This window comes from Geotrypetes seraphini, chromosome 12 (genome assembly GCF_902459505.1).
Source record: "Geotrypetes seraphini chromosome 12, aGeoSer1.1, whole genome shotgun sequence".
NCBI lineage: Eukaryota > Metazoa > Chordata > Amphibia > Gymnophiona > Dermophiidae > Geotrypetes > Geotrypetes seraphini.
In genome coordinates, this window is record NC_047095.1 from 1,072,009 (window position 1) to 1,082,611 (window position 10,603).

At 39.9% G+C, this 10,603-nt stretch overlaps 1 protein-coding gene across 3 annotated transcripts in view; it reads right to left on the reverse strand.

The window, feature by feature from the left end:
- The window catches only part of CEP350 (centrosomal protein 350), a 411,819-nt gene that overhangs the window by 270,794 nt on the left and 130,422 nt on the right, over positions 1-10,603 (reverse strand). For all 3 annotated transcript variants that reach the window (XM_033915952.1, XM_033915951.1, XM_033915950.1), the window contains exons 11-13: positions 7,814-7,935; positions 5,345-6,414; positions 2,222-2,372 (exon numbers count right to left, since the gene is read on the reverse strand). In XM_033915952.1, the coding sequence (XP_033771843.1) occupies positions 2,222-2,372; positions 5,345-6,414; positions 7,814-7,935 (1,343 nt within the window). The remainder of the gene's footprint in view (positions 1-2,221; positions 2,373-5,344; positions 6,415-7,813; positions 7,936-10,603) is intronic.

Here is a 10,603-nt window from a genome sequence, read left to right on the forward strand (position 1 = left end):
TGTTGTTTCTTTAGCACTTTTTTGCAGTTCGAACAAAATTTCATGTTAATGCGTAGTTCGTGATGCATGATTTACAGCACAGTTTAAAACACACCTTCTCTCAACTATAGTTCATAACTGACTGTACCGAATAAGTTGAAACTTGTCACATAATTTTACTAAGGCTCAATGTGCCGCTTCCTGTACTGAAGAACCCTGCCTTTCCGTTGGATGGTGTTTGGCAGCAGCATTCACCATATTTTTTTTAATCACGCCTCGTATATGCTCACAGTGTCACGTATCTATAATAATAAAACACTAAGCACACATGCACACTCTCCCCGCGTGTTCCTTCAGATCTGATCTGTTGGGATGTGCCGGCAAGAGTGTGCATGCGCTCTTACACCACAGCCAGCGGAGGGAGCAAACGCTAGGAGCTGTCAGCGGGTACGCCCTGGATTGCCATCTTGGCGGCGGTTTTTTATTTTTTTTCACGAGTCCAGAATGTGATCTCCCGGCAGCGGTGGCTTGGATTTTTTTGGGTAGGCTGGCTGCTGGGAGTGAAGAAGAGACCTGTCAGCGCATGCACAGCAGTGTAGGGGAGCTTTAATGGCATGCCAGTAACAACCACCAGTAATGAGTATGTGCGCGCCAGCGCACCAAAAACTAGGCCATGGGCTGGAAGGCCATAGGTCTGGGAACCGGCACCAGGCTAAAAAACTAGTTTTTAAATAAGCTTGTATTGTTTGATGTTATATATACAGTGGTGCCTCGCATAACGAACGCCTCGCACAACGAACGCTGCACACAACGAACTTCATGTCTTGATTCACACAACGAACTTCGTTTCACACAACGAACTTCACACAACGAACTTCGTTTCACACAACGAACTTCGTTTCACACAACGAAGTCGCCCGAGCTGCCGATGTATTGCATCCTTCCGCGCAGGCACTGCAGGCAGTCGTTAGTCACTGTGCTTAACTGCCCTCTCTCACTGTATACAGTCGTCCTTTTAAGATAAACTCAATATTTTTTATATATCATGGCTTCTAAAAAAAGCAGGAAGGTGATTTCTGTTGAAATGAAACGGGAAATAATTAGAAGGAGTGAATGTGGGGTAAAACAGTGTGACCTCGTCAAAGAGTTTGGCCTCAGCAAGACCACCATTTTCACCATTTTGACAAATTTATCTTTTTTTATGTCATCTTAGCATATTTTATGCTGCAGAACGAATTATTTTTTTTAACATGTATTGTTATGGGAAAACGCGTTTCACATAACAAACTTTTCGCATAACAAACTTGCTCCTGGAACAAATTAAGTTCGTTGTGTGAGGCACCACTGTAATTTTATTCTATATATTTTTTATTGGTTATCATGCATGTAATAATGCTAGTGTCTTTTGTTCAGATTCCTGATGCAGACCATATGGCCAAAACCCATTTGTGTTGGTCCTTTAATTGCAGTATTTAATTGCAGTATAATTTATTAGAAGAATTAAGCATTTTAGTATCACTGGTCACCTTCATTGTTTCGTTGACAGATCTACTACAAACTCTTATACATGCGTTTGTATAAAGACCAAATATTCAAAGTAAAGTCCACAGTAAGCACAAAAGATCTTTTTGATCCATACTAGCCTTTTTCTTAGTATGAGCACACATAAAAAATATTTAATATAAATAGTTATCAAATTTTTTTTTTTAATTCTTTATTCGTTTTCAATATTTTCAATAAGTGCAATACAAATTAAATACATTTTATATTTAAGACATCACTTAATACTCTTTCAAGAAACAAATCAATCTATATCCCTCCCCCCACCCTATCCCATAACTATTATAAATTTTAATTTAATAATCAAATCTTCATAAAGCTCATTATGATATACATTTCATATCCATAAGAGATAATAAGCACTAATAAATAAACCCATACATTAATTTTACACTAACTCAGAGAATCATTTAAAAATAAATCCACCCTCCCTCCCTCCCCCCCCTGGATGTGCACATAATAGTTATCTAATTTTTATTTCAATTTTAATGGTGTACTGTGGGATTTTAGACATTTTAGATCGCCCCAGTTTCTTGATTGAAGTATATATTCTCCTGTGCTTTTTTGGGTTACCTGCTTTTGTATAAAGGCTGCTTCCAGAAAGGAAGAAAGCTATAATTTAGTGTCTATAGAGATCCTATTGGCAGTTAAAGAAATCCTTAGATTTTCAACACAAACTTACCTAGGTTCCAGAGCTTTCTGCTTATCTCTTGCACTTCCACTTCCCTGTGAAGAGACAAAGTCATCATCATAGGCAACACTCTCTGAAGAACTCAGAGCAGGAAGCAAAGGCTGAAGTACAGGTGAGCCTCCATCCGACCTCTCTTCAAAACCTGTGCAAAATACAGCAATCAACCACTATAGTCAGTTCACAAACCCCCTCCCCCCCCAACCATCACACTTGTTCCTATGAGAGAAATCATTTCTAAGACTAGAATGTGCTTGCAGCACTCTAAACAGATTCTTGAAGCCACAACTTAACATTATGAACTTATAGAAATTTAAATTTAGTGCATGCACATATAAAGAATAAATGCTGAGCTCCTAAGAATACATCTTTCAGTTTATATCTAAGAAGGAAACACTTGTCATTAGTAAAGTGTTCATATTATATATATTTATATATATATATACCTTTATATAGCTACACAATGTGGAAGTATAAATATAATACATGCACTACAAAATTGAAAAAGGGTAAAAACAAAAAAAAGTATGATTTTACAGTCCGTTCGCGATATTCGAGGTAGTACAGTTCCCAAAAATGTTCGCAAAATTGCAAATAATGAAATGTTGAGTCTGTGGGGAAAATAGAAGTTAAGGGGACAGGTTTAGAACAAACGCTAGGAAGTTCTTTTTCACCCAGAGGGTGGTGGATACATGGAACGCGCTTCCGGAGACTGTGGTAGGCAGGAGCACGTTACAGGGCTTCAAAGAAGGTTTGGATAGGTTCCTAGAGGACAAAAGGATTGAGGGGTACAGATAGGAGTAGAGGTAGGTTATAGGGACAGGAGTAGAAGTAGGTTATAGAAATAGTCAGGGACCACTGCTCAGGCAATAGGCCTGATGGGCCGCTGAGGGAGCGGACCGCTGGGCGAGATGGACCTCTGGTCTGCCTCAGTGGAGGCAACTTCTTATGTTCTTAGTACACATTGTGCCTCAAAATCATGGAAAAAGTGAACAGTGGACCCTAATGGGAAAATAGGGTTAGATTTCTGCATGGGACAGCACTTGAAGTACCTGTAATTCACTCTCCGAACACTTAGAGGCCATATCTGGAAGCAAAGCTTGACCATGGAGTGAAAGTGAAAGCAAAAGAGCTGTGTTTGGGGGTTTTTTTTAGAGCTGATCCGCGAATATGCAAACATAGCAGCATGAATGGGGAATATTGTTTGCAATTGATGCAACTGCAGATAAGCAAAATTGTGCATCGTGAACACGCTAATAATGTGAACAGACTGCTCGATACAATGCTCAATAAAAAAAATTTCACTTATTCTATTGAAATCCTAAGCAGATGTTTCATACAGAAAATCTAACAAAACTAGTATTACTACTGCTCTATTTATCATTTCTATAGCACTGAAAGGCATAAGCAACTATACATTTCACATGTAATAGACGGTCCCTGATCTGAAGAGCTTACAATCTAATTTGGACAGTCAGACAAGACATATAGGGGCTAGGGAGTTTCTTGCAGAGAATGATGGGATGGACATAGATAATTTTACAATGAGTGGGAGTTAGGAGTTGAAAGCAGCCTCAAAAAAGTGGGTTTTTAGCTTGGATTTGAATACTATTAGAGATGGAGACTTACGTAATGACTCAGGCAGTCTGTTCCATGCATATTGCACAGCAAGATACAAGGGGCAGAGGCTGCAGTTGCCAGTGGAGGAAAAGGGTATGGATAGGAGGGACTTGCCCAATGAATGCAGTTCACAGAGAGGGGGAGCAGAGAGGGAGATATTAACAGGCTGCAGAGTGAATGTACTGTAGTTCAGTAAAAGTAGCTTGAATTGTATTCAGAAATGGATGGGGAGCCAATGAAGTGACTTGAAGAGAGGGGTACTGTGGGTATAGCGGCTCTTGCGGAATATAAGTTGTGCAGCAGAATTTTGAACAGATTGGAGGAGAGAGAGAGATGGTTGTGCAGAAGATCTGAGAGAAGCAAATTAAAGTAATCTAAGTGAGAGGAGATGAAAGTTTAGATAAAGGGTTTTGATAGTGTGCTCAGAGGGGTCAGATTTTGGTAATATTATAGAGAAAGAAGTGACAGGTTTTAACAATTTGTTGGATATGAGTGGAGTCAAAGATGACCCCAAAACTGTGAGCTGATGAGACAGGGAGAAGAAGAGTGTTGTCCATAGAAACAGAGAGCAGGGGGAAGGGGAAGATGGGTTTAGGCGGAAAGATAAGGAGCTTGGTCTTAGCTATATTCAAGTTTTAGATGGCGATGAGACATCCAGATAGTAATGTCGAATAGGCAGGTCTGGATTTTTGAAGAGATATCTGGTGTAGAGAGATAGATCTGGGAATCATCAGCATAGAGGTGACACTGAAAACCATGGGAGGAGATCAGTGTACTGAGAGAGTGGGTATATTTAGAGAAAAGGAGAGGTCCAAAGACAAGAGCCTTGAAGTACACAGATTGATAATGGGATAGCAGTGGAGGAGGATCCACCATTGCATATGGGAGAGAGAGGAAGAAAACAAGATGAGAACAGAACCCTGGAATCCCAGTGTATCAAGGAATATATGGTGATCAACAGTATTGAATGTAGCAGATGGATCTAGAAGGATGAGGCTAGAGTAGAAGCCTTTGGATCTGGCCAGGAACATGTCATTAGAGACTTTTAACAAGGGCAGTTTCCATGAAATGGAGTGGGCGAAAACCTGATGAAGTGGGTCAAGAATAGCTTGAGATGAAAGGAAGTACAGGCAACAGCGGTGAACAGCACGTTCAAGTAGCTTGGATAAAAAGGGGATGAGGGAGATGTGGAGTCTAGTAAGGGTTTTTTTGGGAGAGTTGTAACTACAGCATGTTTGAAGACATCTGGAATAGTTGCAGTGGAGAGTATTAGGTTGAGGATGTGACAGATAGGAGGGGGGGTGACAGTAGGAGAGAGAGCGCTGAGTAGGTGGGTGGGAATTGGATCAGAAGTGCAGGTAGTAGGTTTGGAGGAGGAGAGAAGATGTGCAGTTTCCTCTAAAGTGATTTCAGAAAAGGAGGCAGGGATTGAAAGGAGGTTGGCAAAATGGACAGCTGGAAGTTGGGGGTGGTCACCAAACATGTAATTTCTCTCACCTTTTCCAAACAGCTGGTAAGATTTTGCAAATATGTTGATAACACTGTGTGGACTACCTTTAGACAGTTCTTCCCATGAACCTTTGCCATTCATTCCACCACTTGTATGAGGGAATAATGGTGCAAGCTTCTCTGCCTCCTTCTGAAATTCTTTGATAGGTCCAAGCATATTAGTTTTACCAGCACAGAACTCCTTTTTTTTCAAGGTCTCAGGAATCTTCAAGGGCGAGTGTTCCACTTGTGCCTCCTCATGATCAGAGAAGCTGCCCTCACTCAAAAGAAGTCCTTCACTGATGGATCCACTGCTGGAATCATGTGAAATGTGAGCTTGGTTGCCTGTACTATAATTAAGGTTTAGTGTGTTAGAAGGCTCAATGTGTCTCTTGTGCATGTGGCTGGGAAACCTTTCTATGCTGTGACCAGCTGATGGCCTTAGTGCAAAATTTGCTACAGCAGTGTGTGGCCTAATAGCTTCAGGAAGTTCCTTGAACTCATGAAGGTTACCCACACCAGGTAGAGAATCATCAAAGATGGAATGACTCACACAGGTCCCAAGCATTTTTTGAATTCTGGCAGCGAAGACGTCCTCGCTGTTCTCTCGAACTGGTGGACTCACTGGTTTAACCCATCGCCCATCATCCTGTTTTTCTTGCAGATGGTCATAATCTGAGTTCCATGCTGAGCCATAATTAATTCCACTCCCAGCTAACTTCTTGGCCTCACTTTCAATCCTGCTAGACAAAGAGGCAGCTGTTGCTTTTAAGGCCTCAATACGATCCAGTTTCTTCTTGTACTGGCTAGTATCTGACTTTGCTGATGGATCAGGTTGTGAAGCAGGTAAGATAGAGTAAGCCTGAGACTGAAAAGTCGTTGATCCTTTCAGTAAACTGGAATAGTTTCTCTTAGTGGAAAGCACAGGTTCCAAATCCTTTTGCAGAAGGCCCGTCTGCTCAAGAGTCAGGAGATGAGAGAACATACCACCAGCTCCTGAAGTAGATGATGACTGTGGAAACGGGACCCTTAGGTTCAATCTGTCTGACTGCATCCATGCAGGTTCCATCAGGTCAGTCCTGCAAATATAGATCACATCAAGCATCAATTCGGCACCTTTTAAAAAGCAAAAAAACAACCAAAAAACAACCCAACATCTAACTAATCCAATCAGAGTACCTGGGTTTAGAATTTGTACATTTGCTGTACTCCACTCGGTTGGGGCTCATAATTGAGTACAGAGACTTATAAGATGAGAAGTGTATTTGGAAGGGGTGGGTAAGGAGGGAGGGGATATAATGGTTGCTCAAATAGCAGTGATTGGGTATGATTGCAATTTCTGAGGCAGTACTAACATGGTGTACTGTCCAAAAAATTGTTCAATAAAAACTACTGCAACAAAAACGTTTAATTAAAATTTACTTAAAACTCTGCATGTACTTATGCAGTTTGATGCACTACTCACATGTTGTCCCTGTATTGCTGCATGGACATAAAGGTCAAAATAAAGGCTACTCAGAGAACAACACATTACATTAGTGTCTTCTATCCGGCCAATACTTTTCAGTTCTAGGCGGTTTACAACAAGAGTTGGCCTGGGCATTTTCAGGGAGAATACATGGTTAATAGATGTAGCATGCGTCGGGGTCTGTGTTTTTCCTGTGCATGAAGTGGATTGAGAGAATTTTAAAAAAATTTCCAAGTACTTACTGATCAATTAAGATACGATTTGAAGAATGTATTCTGAAATACAGGGACTCATTTTTAATAACTGTACTTTTTAACACTGTGAGCTGTATTTTATTGATTATTAATGAAACAAGCAAATTATAAATGATGTTCTAAACATTAATCTGTTTTTTTTTAAAGATCACAAATTCATTATACTCTAACATCTGAATACATTTCTTAAGTATGGTCATATTAAATGCTGACCTCTACATTTGTATTTTATGACATACGCATCTCATAATGCCTTACTCATCATCTAAAACTAAACTAAACTAAACCTTAGGTTTGTATACCGCATCCTCTCCACAATCGTAGAGCTCGGCATGGTTTACAGGAATTGGGATAGAAAGGAACTCCAATGAAGGGTTAAAGGTCAAAAGAATGAAGAATGTTTAGAGGGCTTAGTATATCAGATCTCTTAGTTGCACTGTACAGGGGAAACATAAAACATAAAATTTGACCTCTGTTAACGCAATCGATCAAACAGAAGGTGTCTGTTTATAAATAATTTTATTCTTCAAATGCACAGTAACAAACACCTCAGAGATGCCAAGATCATATTACTGCATTTATGTGGGTTTTTGGGGGTTTTTTTTTTTTTTGTAACTTACGAATCAAATACAGTTTCACTCAGAAGTACCACAAAGAAATTTTATGATACAAGTTCAATGCAAAGGCGTGGAACATTACTGTATCTTGATCTTTAACAGGTAGAAATGAATTACGTGCTGGATTTCTACTGCTCACCTGATGAGCGGCTGAGAAGGTTCTGAAAGAGACAGATCACTGCTGGAAGATGCACTAGGAGAACGTTCTTGGCCCTTGTTCTCCTTGTCAGATTCCCCAGATGGCTGGTAACCAGGTCTAGGCTAAAGAAAAATGGGAATAACAGTTATGTTTATGAATTCTATTGGACCCCCTAAGCTAGGAACAGACAAATCCTAAACAGGTGGAAGGTGAATTTGTGGTTAGCGTCAATTGTCTGTCGCCATTGGAACAGCTGTCCTTCAGGTTTGCAAAGTGTGGCTCTCAGTGCCTGAACTTTTTTTTTTTTGTAATTATTTATTTTTATTTAAACAAATTATCAAGAATAAACTTCTTGTACAGAATATGATTAATCTCCTATACAAAGGCTAACTATAGATCAAGAAGATCTTTATTCAGTGATATCAGGAATAAAGACTACAGATCTCAAGTGCCCACAGGTCAATTACCAGAACTAATCTTGGTTATTTGGCCATGCATGTGGGCTGTCATTGATCAGAGTCTTTCCCTTTTATTCATACATTTTTCATATTTATTTAATTGCTGTTTAAACCACTGTTTTGTAAGTAAGTTGATGATATTCAAATACAGGTTCAATTGCTTTGCGAGATTTTAAGAAGAAAAGTACCTGAACAATAATAGAGGGCTTCATAGACAAATAGAATGATAGGTTTTTAACTAAAAAATAATACTGTATAGTAGTACTTTTATAAAAATTAAATACAAATAAAAATATTTTGTTCTTTTGTTCTTAGAATAATTTGCAAAATACAACGCTCAGTCCCGAAGAAGCTCTCAGTATTACCGTACACGAGAGCGAAACGGAAACGGAGATCCTCCTTCACAATGGAGTAAGCCGGGCAATACATAACACCCGAGCTAAGTATCATATAGCACTATTGAATATAAAGAACAATAGTAACAAAACAGTGGTTTAAACAGCAATTAAATAAATATGAAAAATGTATGAATAAAAGGGAAAGACTCTGATCAATGACAGCCCGCATGCATGGCCAAATAACCAAGATTAGTTCTGGTAATTGACCTGTGGGCATTTGAGATCTGTAGTCTTTATTCCTGATATCACTGAATAAAGATCTTCTTGATCTATAGTTAGCCTTTGTATAGGAGATTATAGTAGATATACTAGAAGAAACGATCAGAATATGATTAAGACATCATTAATATAACCATCAAAAGAAAAATAACAATTAGACAAAAAATTATTCACTTAATCATTTTAAAGTCCCAAATATAGAGATCCAAGATGCAATCATGAGTGAAAAAACAAAATAAAAAAAATAAAAAAACCAATGTCAAATTACCAATTAGGCGGATAGCTGAGAATGATACAACAGTAATCTAATAAGTTAACTTCTGTGTTATGAAACCTGAGGCTACAAAACGAGTGCTACAGTTCAAATGCACCAAGAGCTATACAGTGTCAACTGGCCAGGAAGAGCTGTCCTTGTCATGGCAGCAGTGTCAGCCAGAGCAAGCAAAGTGAGGGGAAGGGAGTAACTCGAGCTACCGATTGAAAAAATAGCTAGGCTGACTGGGTAGGGGTTGGGAAAATGAAACTAGCTCTCTTGAGAGATTGCTTGGGTGGAGATTTTCATGCACACACAGTTTCATTAAAAGTAAATTGGATTTATTACTCTCATAGTAAGGAAAATAGAAGTGTGTACTAGCCAGCATGTTCATGGCTTTTATTGTGTTTGTGTGTTGTGTTCAACAAGCTTTACAAGTAAAGTACTCTGATAAATTTAAAAAAAGAAAAGACTGCCTGGGAGGAGGATGAGACTGAAAAAAGAGTGGTTAAGAAAAGGGTGAGCAACATATGACACTGGTGGGATGAGGAATTAAGACAGTGATGGTTGAAAACCCAGGCCGTGGTGATAACCATGCTTCTTTGCTTTCTTTATCAGGGGAGCAATGGCACACTTGGAGGGGGAATTCTGATTTACTATCAGTTTTTTCTACTAACAATGTGTGTTTCAGAGTTTGAACAAGTATTGCATTAATACAACTAGCACGGACCTGCTGAAACACAGCAGAGGAGGTATATGCGTTATGTGTATGAGCGAGAGAGTGCATATAAGTGCACATATGAACAAAGGAATGTGTGTCTCCCCATGGGGAGAGGTATGTGTGCCTGGAGTAGGGAGATACAGGATGTCCAGGGACTATGTTTATGAGGGCAGGGTATAGGCATGTATCAGGCCATGTTGTATACTTGTTTATGGGAGGACAGGGTGTATATGGGGGGGGGGGGGTACAGAGTATGAGTACTAGAATCTATGGAGAGGGTATGTGGTGATTATATGCAGAGTTGTGGTGAGTGTGATATGTGAAGAGGCCTTAAGGTGTACAGAGCTTAAGAAGTGGTATGAGGGGCATATGTGTGGATATAGATATACAGACAGTCCCCATTTTACGAACAACCGACTTGTCGGACTCGTACTTACAAACGGGGGTTGTGTTCTACTTTCAGTGTTCCAATGCATCCCTCTCCCTCCCTCCCAAATTCCAATGTGCCCTTCTCCCTCCCTCCCACCCACCATTCTGTGCCCCAAGTACATGCCTCCCTCCGGTGGGTGTTTACCTTCTTCTGATCAGCTCCCTCCTCCTTCCAGCCGCAAATCATTTCTCTGCATAAAGTCATGGGCAGCAGCAACTATGCGAATCCCATGGCAGAGCTGGAAGCTTCCTCCAACATCAGAGGGAAGACTTCTGGCTCAGCAGCTTGATGTGCATAGGAGCCGCTGCCCA